Here is an 18,097-nt window from a genome sequence, read left to right on the forward strand (position 1 = left end):
GAACTTTCACCTCAATCTTCTGTAAATCTATTTTCTACCACCATCTTCTATTTTTTAATTCTTCTACCAGCTCTACATACCTTATATTTCACAAAGCTTCATATTTATTATAAGAAGATACAGCGGATTTCCTCTTTTTGTTATCCCCACATCTGATCTTCATTCCTCTATATGTTATTGCTGTCTCTGATCATTGGTAATGAGAGCAATGGGGTTAGGATCTGGAATAGTAGTTCCCCTAACTCCCTGTTAGTAGTTGCAGTTAAATCCAACACACATAACATGTTTCCTCTGTATACAGGAGCACAGGGAATTCTGATAACACATTTGACAACACACACATAATGCTGAACATTGTTTATTAAGCAGTATTTGATTATTCAGATTTTTGACACATAAGGCAATACATTTTAACTTTAATTATTGTATTAAACTGTTGCTCTTTTTAAGTGGTCCTTTCATTTACTGTCGGCGGTCCAGACTTCAACTTCGCATAATTGAAGATATTCTTTTTTTCCACGAATAACTATATTGACGTATCTGCCAGTCATTCCATGACAGTAGAAGGTATGTGTTGCTCCATCTGGGATAGAGGTAATCACTGCACACCTGTGAAGTTAAATTATTAATATTAATGATAACAGCCACAGTGATAGCAATAGTTATACCTGCATTTATTTATTTTAAATAGCTCAATTAAAGAAAAAATGGAAAAGCATGTTTTCCTGCAAAGCTTCAAAGATCTCCAATCTACAAATATCTCCAAATCTGACGTTTTCCCCCACAGTACTTCTTTTTGACCACTAGATGTCCTTAGTTTTTCAGGTTAAGTGACAGTCATCATCATAATCCCACCTCCACTGAGCCCAGACTGCCATAGACACATCCCCTGAGGCAGCCTCATCATTCATCCTACACTCAGTGTATAACAGCATTAAGGACCATCCCCTGCTGCTGCTAAAGTGGCCCAGACATATTGTAACACAATTTCTTTATTTAGACAGTACAGAATAAAGCTGCTTATGTAAGCTATATTTTCTTATATGTATGCTTTATAGGAAAACTGCTACAGTCTGTAAATACAGAGTTTAAACTAACTTATAGGTTAACCCAAGTTAATCTTATATGAACCAATAAAGATGGAGTCACTCTGGTTCAGCCATATCACAACAGCACACACATAAACTTTAATGGCATCCCAGTCTTAGTCCGTAGGGTTCAATATTGCATTGGCCCACCCTTTGCAGCTATAATAGCTTCAACTCGTCTGGGGAGGCTGTCCACAAGGTTTAGGAGTGTGTCTATGGGAATGTTTGATCATTCTTCTAGAAACGCATTTGTGAGGCCAGGTACTGATGTTGGACGAGAAGGCCTGGCTCGCAGTATCTGCTCTAATTCATCTCAAAGGTGTTCTATCGGGTTGAGGTCAGGACTCCATGCAGGACAGTCAAGTTCCTACACCCCAATTTCACTCATCCATGTCTTTATGGGTCTTGCTTTGTGCCCTGGTCCAAATCATTTGGTGAAGGAGGGATTTTGGGATGTAGTTGTTTTTCAAGGGTTGGGCTTGGCCCCTTAGTTCCAGTGAAGGGAACTCTTAAAACGTCAGCATACCAAGACATTTTGGACAATTTTAGGCTCCCAACTTTGTGGGAACAGTTTGGGGATGGCACCTTCCTGTTCCAATATGACTGCACACCAGTGAGAAAAGCAAGGTCCATAAAGACATGGATGAGTGAGTTTGGGGTGGAGGAACTTGACTGGGCTGCACATAGCTGCTCTCTGTACTTCTCTCCTCTCTCACAGACACGAGTGGGGAGTGTATCCTCAGGCAGAGCCATAAACCTGTCCATAGGTGTGCACACAGGGTGCGCTGAGTATACCTGGTCACACCCTAAACACCCTGTACACATTAGCATTATCACACCTTTCTATGTGTGTGTTTTTAAGATTTGGAGAGCACACCCTAATGCAATAGGCTGCACACACCTATGAACCTGTCATATATAATTATAGAGATAAGTCCATGATGTGGTAGGTAGTTATTAGGACTTAAAGTGATTTTTTCCCCTAAAATAACAAACATGCCTATACTTTCCTGCTCTGTGCAAGAGTTTTGCAAAGATCATCCCGGTCGTCCTTTCCTGGGGTCCCCCAGCAGTGGTCCTGGCTCCTTCTCTTCGGTGAGTGCCCCCACACTGACCCACTCTCCCTGGGTGCACGCTCGATTCCGAGTACTGCTGCTACGTCAATAGACACAGACAGCAGGACTCGGGCCCCAGCCCCCTGTTACCATGTCATCCCGCTGCTATCATTCTATCCAATGAGGACCCGAGACAGCAGCTGGAGCTGCTGGGCTCATGATCGACGCTGGAAAGATTGGGCTCAGGTAAGTAAAAGGTGGGCTTTGGGGGGGGTGCTGCATCACAGAAGGTTTTTCACCTTTATGCATAGAATAGACATGTGCAAAAGGAAAAAATTTGTTTAGTTTTGTTTCGTCTTAATTAGTTAGTTAATTAATTTAGTTTAGTTATATTCGTTAAATTCCTTAAATTTGTTTTTGGATTTCGTTTAGTTTTCTATCGAATTTGAAAAATCGGTTGCATTTGAAAATATTTCAACCAAATTCGAAAATATTTCTACCGGATTCGAAATTATTTCAACATGATTCGAAATTATTTCAACCGCATTCGAAACTATTTCAAACGGATACGAAAATATTTTGTGACCCGATTTTAGGGCCATGTATCTCGGGGTCACTTGAAGCTAGAAACCCCAAATTTGGAAATGTTGTAGTGCTAGTTCTATTGTGTTTGCATACCAAATTTGATGTTTCTAGCTATAAGTGACCCCGAGATATGTGGCCCCATATTCGGGACGCAAAATGTAATTCTCTGCTGCAGAAAAGGGCTTGGCATTTTGTGACCCAAATTTGGGGCCATGTATCTCGGGGTCACTTGGTGCTAGAAACCCCAAATTTTAAAGATCTTGTAGTGCTATTTCTATTATGTTTGCATACCAAATTTGGTGTTTCTAGCTATAAGTGACCACGAGATATGTGGCCCCAAATTCAGGTCGCAAAATGTCATTCTCTGCTGCAGAAAAGTACTTGGCATATTGCCCATATCTGGGGTCACTTGGTGGCAGGTGATGTGGCAAGTGGACAATCCACAACTTGGTCACATGGCACTCGTGGCCGGTCACATGGCACTCATGGCACTCATGGCAGGTGATGTGGCAAGTGGACAATTCACAACTTGGCACATGGCACTCGTGGCCGACCACATGGCACTCATGTCAGGTCACCTGGCACTCGTGGCAGGGGTTGTGGCAAGTGGACAATACACAACTTGTGGCAGGTGATGTGGCAAGTGGACAAATACAATACACAACTTGTGGCAAGTGGACAATGACATACAGCATATGCACTTGCGATCGACATCTGTGAATTCTTCAATCAGACATGCTGACAACTTCATTGATACCATAAATATAAATGAAATAAGATGTGTGTTTTTTGCACTGGTACACTGCAAGTATGAAAAGTTGATGTGACAGATATATATATAAGTAAGTATAAGTAAGTAACCATCTTCCAAAATTTCTAATTCAAATAGAAAAAATATATAATTTAATAGAATAAAATAGAAAGAATATACAACCATCTTCTGAAATTCAAATTTGAATAGAATAAATTTGAATTTCAAATAGTATGAATTCAAATTTTTAAATTAATTAATTTTAAGTTTGGATAGAAAAGATTATAATAAAATAGAAAATAGACTAGAAAAACATTATTATTATATTTTATTCTGTTCTGTTCTATTGTTTTTCTAGTCCATTCTTTTATATTCTATTAAAATCTTTTCTATTAAAATCGAAATAATTATATACTAAATTCGAATTTCGAAAGATGGTTATATATATATATATTTCCGACATTTGAATTTCGTATAGAATGAATTTGAATTTGAATAGAAAAGATTAGAATAGAAATAGAGAATAGACTAGAACAATAGAACATAATATAACATAGATACTATCTATTTCATTTGTAATTTTTTTGCAGATTACCATTTGTTTTAATAAGATCTCCTGCAGACTATTAGCATCTATTTCATTTTTTTGCAGATCTCCTGCAGACTATTAGCATCTATTTTGTTTTCTCACCAAATCTCCTGCAGACTATTAGAATATTTTTCTATTTTAGCAGATCTCCTGTAGACTATTAACAGCCATTTCACAGCTTTTTTTGCAGATCTCCTGCAGACTATTAGCATCTATTTCATTTACATTTTTTTGCATTAGAACAGCCATTTCCTTTAGATATAGATGCTAATAGTCTACAGGAGATCTGCAAAAAAATGAAATAGATGTTAATATATTGCAGGAGATCTGATGGAAATAAATAGTAATCTGCAAAAAAAAATATGAAATTGATTCTGATTCTAACAGTCTGCAGGAGATCTGAAAAAAAAGAAGTGAAATGGCTGTTAATAGTCTACAGGAGATCTGCTAAAAAAAGAAAAAGAAATCAATACTAATAGTCTGCAGGAGGTCTGGTGAGAAAACAAAATAGATACTAATAGTCTGCAGGAAATCTTATGGAAACAAATAGTAATCTGCAAAAGAAATTAAAAATGAAATAGATAGTATCTTTATTCTATTCTATTCTATTGTTTTTCTAGTCTATTCTCTATTTCCATTCTAATCTTTTCTATTCAAATTCAAATTCATTCTATACGAAATTCGAATGTCAGAAAGAAATATATATGTATTATAAAACCACCATTTTCCGAAATTCGAATTTAGAATATAATGATTTTGATTTTAATAGAAAAGATTTGAATAGAATATAAAATAATAGACTGGAAAAACTAAAATATTCTATTCTGTTCTGTTCTATCGTTTTTCTAGTCTATTTTCTATTTTATTATAATGTTTTCTATCCAAATTTAAAATGAATTAATTAAAAAATGTGAATTCATACTATTCGAAATTCAAATTTATTCTATTTGAAATTTGAATTTCAGAAGATGGTTGTATATTCTTTCTATTTTATTCTATTAAATTATATATTTTTTTAATCTTTTCCATTTGAATTAGAAATTTTGGAAGATGGTTAATTACTTACTTATATATATATCTGTTACATCAACTTCTCATACTTGAAGTGTACCAGTGCAAAAAAAAAAAACACACATCTTATTTTATTTATATTTATCACATCAATAAAGTTGTTAGCATGCCTGATTGAAGAAGTCACGGATGTCGATCGCAAGGCAAGTACATATGCTGTATGTCATTGTCTACTTGCCACGTCACCTGCCACAAGTTGTGTATATTGTCCACTTGCCATGACACCTGCCACGAGTACCACGTGACCTGCCATGAGTGCCACATGACCAAGTTGTGGATTGTCCACTTGCCACATCACCTGCCACAAGTTGGTTCCTAGCACCAAGTGACCCCGAGATATGGACAATATCTCAAGTACTTTTCTGCAGAAGAGAATGACATTTTGTGACCCGAATTTGGGGCCACGTATCTCGGGGCCACTTATAGCTAGAAACCCCAAATTTGATATGCAAACACAGTAGAACCAGCACTACAACATCTCAAAATTCTAGCTATAAGTGACCCTGAGTTACAGTGCCCCAAAGTCAGGTCACAAAATGTCATTTTTCAAATTTGATTTGAATTTCGTTTGAATTCGTTAGCATTGTAATTCTGTAATTTCGGATAAATCTGAATGTCTGAATAATGAAAACTCATCTGAATTTCGATTTGAAACGGTATAGCTATGTAAAACATTAAAAATAAGTGCCAATATTGTTTAAAATCCAGTAATACCAGTCTCTCCCTGCTCTGCTCATGCTCAGTTGCTCTCTATTTTTAGGCACCGTGCAAAATTTATAGAGGCTGATCTGCTGACAACCTAAAGATTTACTGCTGTTCAGCTTCAGCAAAATGGCAGCCTCCAGCAAGAAGAGACAGTACCAATGCTGGAAGCACACACTCTTTTTGGTAGAGTAGCATAATTATTATAATGTGGAATGTATGTTCCTTGTTAAAGAACAGTATTTTTATTAAATTGTTATGAGTAAAGTTCCACTTTAAGTAATGAGAAAGTTATCAAAGCCCCATAGCAGAAATGCAAAAACTTCTGTGGTCCATAAGGTGTACAGTATATAGAAATGAGAACTGAAGTGGTTAAAGGGGAATAATATGCAAACATCGTCCTTACCTGGGATTATGGTTTCCGTTGTCACTCAGAGAGTTTCCAATGAGAATTTCAGCACCATTTATTCTCCAACCATAATTGATTCTGTTAGTGACTTTGATGTAGGCAATTTTGTATGGTTTCAGGAGGTCCACCCTCCACCAAGGAGACAGGTTACTGTCTGTATGTGAGCAGGAACCATGGTAAAAGTCTGTATCCTGGTTCCCATCTATTGCATTTATTGCTGCTGACAAGAAGCCATAGCGGACATCGTTTATAATTGTGGACTGAGTTGCTCGACCTTGAAGGGCAACATTCCGATCTGTTAGACAATGTGAAAGTAGAGCACCATATTACTATGTTTGTTATTTAAAAAAAAAAAAATTAACCTTTAGTGTCACTTTAAGGACCGGGCCTCTTTCTGAGATTTGGTGTTTACAAGTTAAAAACATTTTATTTTCTAGAAAATTACTTAGAACCCCAAACATTATATATTTTTTTCTAACATCCTAGAGAATAAAATGGCGGTCGTTGCAATACTTTCTGTCACACCGTATTTGTGCACCGGTTTTACAAGTGCACTTTTTAGGGAATAAATACACTTCTTTAATAAAAAAATAAGACAACAGTAAAGTTAGCCCATTTTAGTTTTATATTGTGAAAGATAATGTTACACTGAGTAATTTGATACCCAACATGTCACACTTCAAAATTGCGCCCGCTCGTGGAATGGCAACAAACTTTTACCCTTAAAAGTCTCCATAGGTGACGTTTAAAAAATTATACTGGTTGCGTATTCTGATTTACAGAGGAGGTCTAGAATTATTGTTCTTGCTCTACAGATCGTGGAAATACCTCACATGTGTGGTTTGAACACCGTTTTCATATTCAATTCTGCACGCGAGCTGAGCAGGATGGTGCGCGTTTCATTTTTTTTATTTTATTTTTCTTATTTATTTTACCTTTTTATTTTTTATTTTTACACTATTCTTTAAAAAAAAATGGTGTCACTTTTATTCCTATTACAAGGAATGTAAACAGGAGATAGAGAGATAGAATCCTATTTATCTATGAATTTGCATTTCTTTTTGTTTATCTGCCAGAGTTGTCTGGGTGGGCACCATCTGCCCTAAAAGTGCAAATTAATTACAAAAACATACCTTTTAAATACATTTTAAGCATATTTTCTAGCTATTGATTTATGATAGATTAGATAGGATAGATAGATAGAATAGATTAGATAGATAGGATAGAATAGATTAGATAGATAGGATAGATAGATAGAATAGATTAGATAGATAGAATGCATTAGATAGAATAGAATACATTAGATAGATAGATAGATAGATAGGATAGAATAGATTAGATAGATAGATAAGACAGATAAGATAGATAGATAGATAGACAGATAGATAGATAGATAGATAGATAGATAATCCTCAGATCTATAGGGCATCCTCAGATCGATCTATCTATCTATCTATCTATCTATCTATCTATCTATCTATCTATCTATCTATCTATCTATCTATCTATCATCTTGCCATATGCGTCTATATCTGATCATATACAGTATATGTGGTTTATGCCGGATTCATATATTATTACAACATTAATGCCAGTTCTAAACGTACAGGTCACACGCATGGCAGAAACTCCACAGAGGATTCCCAAGAAGGTGACGATGTGTAGAAATATCTTTCTCATGATTCAGTAGGTTTTACAGAAATCCACCTAAAGGAAAATGTGTGGAAAATAAACAAAATGTTAGGTGCAGCATAAAACTGATTTTGACTGTGTCTGCTGTTTGAATTCATAGGTTTGTGTATTCATAACCATTAAAAATGAATCAATATAAAACCTAGAAAATATGGCGGTGAATTTGCTCTTCGATTTTTGAAATATAGATGGTCAATAAAGGCTAAGTAAAACCAAAAATATGTTTTAGTCATATGGCCAATGGTCATATGTATATGGTGACATCACCCAGCATTCCAACCCCTTTGTAACATGCAGCTGCTGGGCAGGGAGTTCCATTGGTGCAGCTAATTGGGCCAGAAGCCTGCTATCATGTGACAATTTCCCCTGGGTTCGGATGAACCTAAGGTTATGCTTAACCACTTCAGCCCCGGACCATTTTGCTGGCCAAAGACCAGACCACTTTTTGCGATTCGGCACTGCTTCGCTTTAACTGACAATTGCGCGGTCATGCGACTTGGCTCCCAAACAAAATTGATGTCCTTTTTTCCCACAAATAGAACTTTCTTTTGGTGGTATTTGATCACCCCTGTGGATTAAATTTTTTGCTCTATAAACAAAAATAGAGCGTCAATTTTGAAAAAAAACGCATTATTTTTTACTTTTTGTTATAATAAATATCCCTAAAAATATATAAAAAAATATTTTTTCCCCTCCCTCTGTTTATGCCGATACGTATTCTTCTACATATTTTTGGTAAAAAAAAATCGCAATAAGCAATCATTGATTGGTTTGTGCAAAAGTTATAGTGTTTACAAAATAGGGGATAGTTTATGGCATTTTTATTAATCATTTTTTTTTACTAGTAATGGCGGCGATCAGCGATTTTTATTGTGACTGCGACATTATGGCGGACACATCGGACATTTTTGACACATTTTTGGGACCATTGTCATTTATACAGCAATCAGTGCTATATAAATGCAGTGATTCCTGTGTAAATGACACTGGCAGTGAAGGGGTTGACCAGTGGGTGGCAGTGTAGGGGTTTAGTGTTCCTAGGGGTGTGTTACTAACTGTTGGGGGCTGGGCTTTCATTTGGTGAACACTGATCTCTGCTCCAATCACATGGAGCAGAGATCAGCATCACTTGTTGCTAGGCAGAACGGGGAGATGCTGTTTACAATGGCATCTCTCCATTCAGCCGCCCCGTGAGACGATCGCCGGTATGCCCGCAGCGATCGAGTCTGCAGAACCCACGACCGGACTCACGGGGGTCCCGACCAGCACGATGGCAGGGCAGAATTAAAGATTGGACGTACTTGTACGCCAATATGCATGCCTGTGCCATTCTGCCGACATACATCGGTGTGCGCTGGTTGGGAACCGGTTAATTGCCACTGAGATAAAAAGTGATATGAAACTTAAAATGTTAAAGCTTAGTTCATCGTTAGTGACAATGATGACAGGTGAAGGTGACAAGACAAAAAGAAATGGTGAATCTAACCATCAGAAATACATCGATCTGATGCTGCATCTGTTCCCCGCCGTCTCTAACACTGAGAACTGAGTGATCAAACACCACCAATCACACAGTTCTCAGAGCTTCCTGAGCAGAGAGCTGGTAACTGTTAGTCACCGCTTTCTGCTCTGCCCCTTCCACTGCTCACTGGAGCGCTGGGCTGTGGAGGAGGCAGTGAGGACTGAGAGTTCCGGTCCAGACATGTGGGAGGATCATCTTTCCCGAGCCTGGAGCGGCTTTGAAACGTTAGCTGAGTGTGCTTCAGCCCGCCGTGAATTGAAAATGGGTCACAGGAGTGCAGAAGGAACTGCACTCCTGTGGTCCACAGGGGAAGTACAGCCAATCAAGCTTTGGATGTACTTCTCATTTAAGTAATAGTAAAAAAAATGTGGATTTTTAATCCACCAGTTCTTGTTTGAAACCAAAATACAAGTTTTAGCGTAAACACATCTCCAGGGAAATGGGCACCCCACTACTACCCACCCCATCCAACACATTTGCACATATCATACCCACCATACTGAAATTCATTGTAATGCAGCACAGTACTGGGTTAGCACTGTTTTAAACACACTGAAGAAACTACTGATTCGCTGTATTGAACAATAATTACTGTTTATAAAAGATCTTCAATGTTCTACACAAGTTTGATGTATTTATATAGTTGTACAAAAGTCTCTATACGGTGTGTTGGTGGTGACTACCACCCATTTGTTCTACAGTGATGTGTTTTAACTAATGATACATGTTGGAATAAAGTATATTTTAAGTAATTTGTGTCTCCACATTGCTGGCACCTTCAAAGTCCCACCTTGAATTTGAAAATTGTCTTCACAATTCTGTCAGTGAGGCCGCGTACACACGCGCGGACTGTTTGCCCAACCTTGTTCGTCAAACAGTTTCGGCAAACAGTCCGCTCAAAATTTGCATGAGCGGACTTGCCCACACACGAGCGGACTGTTTCAGCGAACTGTTTGCCAAACAGTTCGCTCAACTTTTGAAATGAACGGACTCGCCCACGTAAGGAGGCAAATCCGCCCATTTCGAGCGCGTGTACAGGTAGGCGGGGCCCGCGAAGGAGACGTCGCGGGCTCCGCCGCCTGGAATGGGCTTAAAGGGGAACCCCAACGCCGAAAAAAATCGGCGTGGGGGTTCCCCCAAAGTCCACACCAGACCCTTGTCCGAGCACGCTACCCGGCCGGCCAGGAAAGGGGGGGCGAGCGAGCGCGCCCCCCCTCCTGAGCCGTACCAGGCCGCGTGCCCTCAACATGGGGGGGTGCCTTGGGGAAGGGGGGGCCGCGCGGCCCCCCCACCCCAAAGCACCTTGTCCCCATGTTGATGAGGACAAGGGCCTCTTCCCGACAACCCTGGCCGTTGGTTGTCGGGGTCTGCGGGCGGGGGGCTTATCGGAATCCGGGAGCCCCCTTTAAGAAGGGGGCCCCCGGATACCGGCCCCCCACCCTATGTGAATGAGTATGGGGTACAATGTACCCCTACCCATTCACCTGTGAAATAAAGTACAAAAAAAAACACAACACAGGGAAAAAATATTTTATTGCACAGCTCCGGGGGTCTTCCGTCTTCGGGGGTCTTCTCGCCGTACTCCTTCGCTATCTGTGTGTAGCTCTTTTACTAGCGGAGGAGTCCGGCTTTCTTCCTCCCCGCCGCCGGCCTCTTCTCCCGACTTCGGGGGTCTTGTCCCCCTCTTCGGTTCTTCTGCCGGGCCACCGCGCCTTCTTGTAGCTCTTTTGCAGGCGGTGGCCCGGTCTTCTGTCGCCGCTGCCTTCCGTTCTGTCGCCGCCTTCGGTTCTTCTGCTGGGCCACCGCGCCTTCTTGTAGCTCTTTTACAGGCGGTGGCCCGGTCTTCTGTCGCCGCTGTCGTCGCCGCCGCCGCCGCCGCCTTCCGTTCTTGTTCTTCTTCTTGTTCTTCTTCTTCTTCTCCTGGAGATGTTGACTCGACGAGCTCTCCGGCCGGAATGCCAGAGCCGCGCTGTGCGGTCACTTATATAGTGACAATGGGGCGGTGTCACATGGTATATGTCACATGGGTTGGTCACATGGTGACCCCGCCCCCTTACGATGTCATAGTCCCCATGTGACATCAACCCATGTGACCAACCCATGTGACATATACCATGTGACACCGCCCCATTGTCACTATATAAGTGACCGCACAGCGCGGCTCTGGCATTCCGGCCGGAGAGCTCGTCGAGTCAACATCTCCAGGAGAAGAAGAAGAAGAACAAGAAGAAGAACAAGAACGGAAGGCGGCGGCGGCGGCGGCGACGACGACAGCGGCGACAGAAGACCGGGCCACCGCCTGTAAAAGAGCTACAAGAAGGCGCGGTGGCCCGGCAGAAGAACCGAAGGCGGCGACAGAACGGAAGGCAGCGGCGACAGAAGACCGGGCCACCGCCTGCAAAAGAGCTACAAGAAGGCGCGGTGGCCCGGCAGAAGAACCGAAGAGGGGGACAAGACCCCCGAAGTCGGGAGAAGAGGCCGGCGGCGGGGAGGAAGAAAGCCGGACTCCTCCGCTAGTAAAAGAGCTACACACAGATAGCGGAGGAGTCCGGCGAGAAGACCCCCGAAGACGGAAGACCCCCGGAGCTGTGCAATAAAATATTTTTTCCCTGTGTTGTGTTTTTTTTTGTACTTTATTTCACAGGTGAATGGGTAGGGGTACATTGTACCCCATACTCATTCACATAGGGTGGGGGGCCGGTATCCGGGGGCCCCCTTCTTAAAGGGGGCTCCCGGATTCCGATAAGCCCCCCGCCCGCAGACCCCGACAACCAACGGCCAGGGTTGTCGGAAAGAGGCCCTTGTCCTCATCAACATGGGGACAAGGTGCTTTGGGGTGGGGGGGCCGCGCGGCCCCCCCTTCCCCAAGGCACCTCCCCATGTTGAGGGCACGCGGCCTGGTACGGCTCAGGAGGGGGGGCGCGCTCGCTCGCCCCCCCTTTCCTGGCCGGCCGGGTAGCGTGCTCGGACAAGGGTCTGGTGTGGACTTTGGGGGAACCCCCATGCCGATTTTTTTCGGCGTTGGGGTTCCCCTTTAAGCCCATTCCAGGCGGTGGAGCCCGCGACGTCTCCTTCGCGGGCCCCGCCTACCTGTACACGCGCTCGAAATGGGCGGACTTTCCGAGCGGGAACAGTTTGCTCATTTCGAAAGTAGCCTACACACGGGCGGACTGTTCGCTCAAACACAGTTTCAGCGGACAGTTTTTCGGAATTTCCGAAAGACTTTGTCCGTCCAACTGTCTGCTGAAACTGTCCGCTGAAAGCCCACACACGGACGGACTGTCCGCCCAAACACTGTTCAGCGGACAAGGTTGGGCGAACAGTCCGCCCGTGTGTACGCGGCCTTAGGGATGTGCTGCCCCCCCCCCTCCTAGGTCATGCCCCTACCCACCCCTAAAACCTCCCCCCAAACTGTCCCCTAGAACCACCCCTTTAGAGAAAAGGGGGCCGAGTATAATTTAGGTGCTAAACAAGTATGTATGGAATTTAATAAAAAGCAGTGCAGTAAAATGTGCAAAAAAATTGAAATATACAGAAAAAGCCACAGCTCAGTATAGCAAAGAGACAGACAAGTCCAGTAAAGCAAAGAGACAGCCAAGTCCAGATACAGAAAAGAGACAGCCACAGCGGAGTATAGCAGAGGCAGCCAATTTCCAGAAAGAGACAGTCACAGCCCAGTACAGCAAAGAGACCGCCCAACACAGCAAAGAAACCATCCAACCTAGTAAAAAGACCGCCCAGTCCAGTAAAAAAGACCACCCAGTCCATCAAAAAGACCATTCAGCCTAGGCCAGCAAAAAGACCACCCAGCCAAGTAAAAAGACAACCCAGTCCAGCAAAAAGACTGCCCAGCCCAGTAAAAAGACCGCCCCCAGCCCAGCCCAGTAAAAAGACCGCCCAGAGAGACAACCAGGTCCAGCTACAGCAAAGAGACAGCCACAGCCCAGTATAGCATAGAGACCGCCTTGCACAGCAAAGAGATCATCCAACCCAGTAAAAAGACAGCCCAGTCCAGAAAAAAAAACATCCAGTCCAGCAAAAAGACCACCCAGTCCAGAAAAAAGACTGTCCAGCCAGCCCAGTAAAAAGACCACCCAGCCCAGTCCAGCAAATAGACCGCCCAGCCCAGTAAAAAGACCACCCAGCCCAGTCCAACAAAGAGAAACAGCAGCACAGCCCCATTCAGCAGCATTTTGTTAAGACTAGAAAACCGGTCACAGATGGTCGGTCTGCACTGAGAGGGGGGGGGGGGGGGGCGGAGTACAGAACAGATCTGCCTTCTGCTCTCACAAGCTGCAGCCTTTAGACCACTCAGGGCTGAGAGCGGTGTTTATGATAGGCAGCGCACAGCTGGCTACATAGGAGGAGGAGTAAAGATGAGTCGAACATCTCCTGTTCGGTTCGCACCGGAACATCCCAACAGGCAAAAAATTCAGAAGAACACACAAACACCCTTAAAGTCTATAGGACATGAACATGACAAATCAAAAGTGCTGATTTTAAAGGCTAATATGCAAGTTATTGTCATAAAAAGTGTTGGGGACTGGGTCCTGGCCCAGGGGACATGTATCAATACAAAAAAAGTTTTAAAAATGGCTATTTTTTTGGGAGCAGTGATTTTAATAATGCTTAAAGTGAAACAATAAAAATAAAATATTCCTTTAAATATCATGCTTGGGGGGTGTCTATAGTATGCTTGTAAAGTGGCGCGATTTTGCCGTGTTTAGAACAGTATCACAGCAAAATGACATTTCTAAAGGAAAAAAGTCATTTTTAAACTGATCGCGGCTGTAATGATAAAACTCAGAGAAAAAAACGGCATGGATCCCCCCCCCCCCCCCCCCAGTCCATTACCAGGCCTTTTGGGTCTGGTAGGAATATTAAGGGGAACCTTGAACCAAAAATTAAAAAGAAAATTGCGTAGGGGTAACCCCCAAAATCCATATCAGAGGCCCTTCAGGTCTGGTATGAAAATTAAGGGAAACCATGCGCCAAATTTTAAAAAAAAATGGCGTAGGGTCTCCCCAAAATCCATACCAGACCCGAAGGGTCTGGTATGGATTTTAAGGGGAACTTTGCTCCAAAGAAAAAAAAGATGGGCCCCCTGCCCCCCAAAATCCATGCCAGACCCTTATCCGAGCACACAACCTGGCAGGCCGCAGAAAAAGATTCACTTTAAGCATTATTAAAATCACTGCTCCCGAAAAAGCAGGCATTTTAAAACTCTTTTTTGCATTGATACATGTCCCATGGGGCAGGACCCGGGTCCCCAAACACTTTTTATGACAATAACTTGAATATAAGCCTTTAAAATTAGCATATTTGATTTTTCATGTTGGTGTACCATAGACTTTAACGGTATTCCGGTGGCTTTTGAATTTGCCTCTAACACCGCATATTGTTCAAACTTATGCTCGGGCCTAATCGTTCATCCATCCCTAAGGAGGAGTACACAGAGGATACGGGGAAAGTACTCTGGCGGAGGTGTCCCTGTATTTGATCCCTCCGCAGCTGCGGGTAGCAGGCTATACAGATTAGGAGGAAGGAGTGCTCTGGCAGAGGTGGTAGAACAGCGTCCTGGTGCGTTCCGGCAGAAAAAAAGCCCTGCCTGTAGGTACAGTAAATATCTCCTAAATGTGCACCGTTTAGGAAATATTTACTTTAGCAGCACCAGTGACTGTGTAAGTGCACTGTGCTCTCATTGGATGCCTTTTTGTCCATAAAGCTTGCATGCACAGGTGTGACTTCATCGTGGCTTGGCCAGTCAATCGTCACAGCCTGTGAAGCCGGAAGGAAGACTGGGGGAAGATGGAAGCTATGTCCGCGTTTACAGCGCACCACTGGGGGGCTTCGTTTTCAGGTAAGTCTTTCATAATGTGCTAGTATGTTATGTACACTATTAACCTTCATTTGCAGGGAGAAGTTGTTTTTTGCAGTTCACTAGCGCTTTAAAAATGACAAATATAATGAGGTCTGTCAATAACTGTAACACAGTAGAAACAAAACCAATTGTTTCTTGTATCAATTGTTCACTCCAATGCGCCATATCAAGCTACAAAGAGAAAAATCATTCTTGCTGAATTTTGGAGCTTAGAAACACTACAGTCATGCTCAGGTATACCAGAAGTAAATAGACTGTCTTACCTTTCAGTCAGAAAAAAGTATTAATATTAAATATTAAATATATTAATTCACACTATACAAAGGGAAAAAACGCTTTGAGAAAACAGTATAGAGTTTAAATCAAACATTTATTTGTTTCACTTTGTCACTACTACCTGTAGAAAAAACACAGGTAAATTTAAAAAAATGCTAATTTGAGCTAACTATAAAGTGCTGACCTGCTGGTACTTAGTACCATCCAGAGTAGCTAAATTTGTCCCCTCGTACTCAGCTCTTTGTTTTCGTGGCTGTTCGGAACAGAGTACTCATCTGCATATTTGGTGGACCTGCCCATAGTCCAAAACCTTCTGGAATGACATTTTCGCTCTTGCTTCCAGAATCTTTGAAATGTTGGTGCAGCCAGATCCAACCACTACACTTCCTTGAGACTTGACTTTTTATCACGTAACCAATTCAAACTTCTTGTCTAATTCCTTACAGCTGCAAAACAAACTATAGCAAAAGCTTGGATATAGTAGCTAAGGCAAAGCACAGGATGAACCGTGCCATGATACATGCCAAGATGGCAGATGTAGAAAGAGATTGACGACACTGTCCTCTTGCCGTGGTAGCTGACATCAAGTTGTTCTTACTACACCTCGCACTGGCTCTTAGGTTGACCCTGTGGACTCCTTTTCTTCTCTTCTCCTCTCTCCTCTTGCCTCCTATTGTCTTTCCTCCTCTTGTCTTTCCCCTTCTATGGTTTGGAAGCTCTCCACACCTCCACTCCTCTGTCTCCCCTAAGGCAACCCCTTTTTGCGTTGCCAAACAACTTAACCTTGCCAGGACCCTTTCTATAAACTAATAGTACAGAACTTCAACATCACCCACCAGTATATAACAGCTCATAACTAGTAACAACAACCACACCTTCATATGTGTATTTTGTTAGCCCAATTCTGTCTATTAGACACACCACCTACAGTAGATGTCCTCTACTATTCTGGTTAGTCGATAAAACTCTACCAGTGGCTTATTAGAAAACTAGCCTGTCTCTGTAATCTACCCTAGGCCATTACTCTTGGTGAACTGTTAGTTCAACAATCCAACATAATCACAAATGATTATATTCTGTTACTCCTTGTAAGTTCTGTCTACCAACTAGCCTGCGTTTTGTTGAGCGTCATTCCCTTTGTCTTTTCATGTTCAAAAACGTCTCCGTTATGTTTTGCCTTGTAAACTCAATAAAACTCTTTAACAAGGAAAAGAAAATGCTAATTTGAAGACCAGTCAAATTTTGGTAAATCCGTGAATTGTAATTGTAGATTGATACGCTAAAACTTTCAAAGCGTGTAAAATTGTTCAATCTCCAGAAAACTATTTGATTTGAGAATCATTTCAAGACTCATAATGTGTTGGATTTATAAACTATGTGATGCATCAGTTGTACAGGAAAATATATTATTATTATTATTATTATTAAGAAGAAGAAATAAGCATTAAAATGTTTTAAATTTAAGCAATTTAGTATAATTATGAGAACATACCTTAGAATGGATAGCTTTCTGCTATACAAATCCTCTATTGTGATTGCTAAGAGATGTCTACTATTTATAGTAGAATAAGAGGAACAATCTCATGCATTTGTAGGTTTAGATAAGATCACACCACCTTTTTTTTCTGTTAGGGGCAATTATTGCCAAAACAGTTCTGCAGTTACAGCACAGGAAACCCAATACCTGATAACATAACTCAGAGATATGCAATGATAAACATAATAAAAAATACATAGCACACATACAGTGCACATTATTAATATTGCAAAGGGACACTGTATCACTTCTGTATATTATAATTTTATTTTTATTTTTTATTATCACAGTTTGAGTATCATATCAGGAGAGGGCAGGCTGAGTGCATGAAGGGTGCAGAATCCTTAGCTGGGTCCTTTCCATTCACATCACAAGTTCAATTGTCTCTGAAGGATCTAAATTATCTGGGCCATGGTTTATATTTTAGTAGTTAGCCACATTCACTTGGCTTTGATCTGTAATTTTTGTTTCAATATCACTTTGTTAATTATTTTTTCCATGAAAAGGAATAAAACAATTACAATGGAAAGGTTGCAATAGATAGCAAATACTTTCAATCAAATTGTTGAGGTACAGTAACATTTTAGAATACAATCATTTAGGTCAAAGGAGATTACCCAGCATCAGCTTATACAGCTCTGCTCCACAGCTGCTTGCTTTTCCGGCTTCATTAACAACACAGATGCTCTGGGATGGTGGGACTGCAACCTATGATCTGGGCTTGCCAATCTGTCATCCCACAGAAGGAGGTCGTGGGCAACATCAGAGGGCTCCGCGGGCCACATGTGGCCCCCGGGCCACTGGTCGGGCATCCCTGATCTAAGGCTCGCCAGTTCCTAAATGTCTTGCAGGACAATTTAAGGGTCAGATGGTAGACGCACCAGCTAGAAATAAAGCGTTACTGGATATACTGATTACCAACAATACAGACCTGATCAC

The 18,097-nt window shown here is 41.8% G+C and overlaps 1 protein-coding gene across 1 annotated transcript in view; it reads right to left on the bottom strand.

Annotated features, from left to right (window-relative positions):
• Positions 1–342: 342 nt before the first annotated feature.
• The window catches only part of LOC143986794 (uncharacterized), a 94,023-nt gene continuing 76,268 nt past the window's right edge, over positions 343–18,097 (bottom strand). The window contains exons 4-6 of the mRNA XM_077485201.1: positions 7,858–7,933; positions 6,248–6,545; positions 343–609 (exon numbers count right to left, since the gene is read on the bottom strand). Of these exons, the coding sequence (XP_077341327.1) occupies positions 459–609; positions 6,248–6,545; positions 7,858–7,933 (525 nt within the window). The 3' untranslated portion in view covers positions 343–458. The remainder of the gene's footprint in view (positions 610–6,247; positions 6,546–7,857; positions 7,934–18,097) is intronic.

Source organism: Lithobates pipiens, unplaced genomic scaffold, assembly GCF_037356315.1.
Source record: "Lithobates pipiens isolate NorthernLeopardFrog02 unplaced genomic scaffold, aLitPip1_a1.2 Scaffold_18, whole genome shotgun sequence".
Taxonomy (NCBI): domain Eukaryota; kingdom Metazoa; phylum Chordata; class Amphibia; order Anura; family Ranidae; genus Lithobates; species Lithobates pipiens.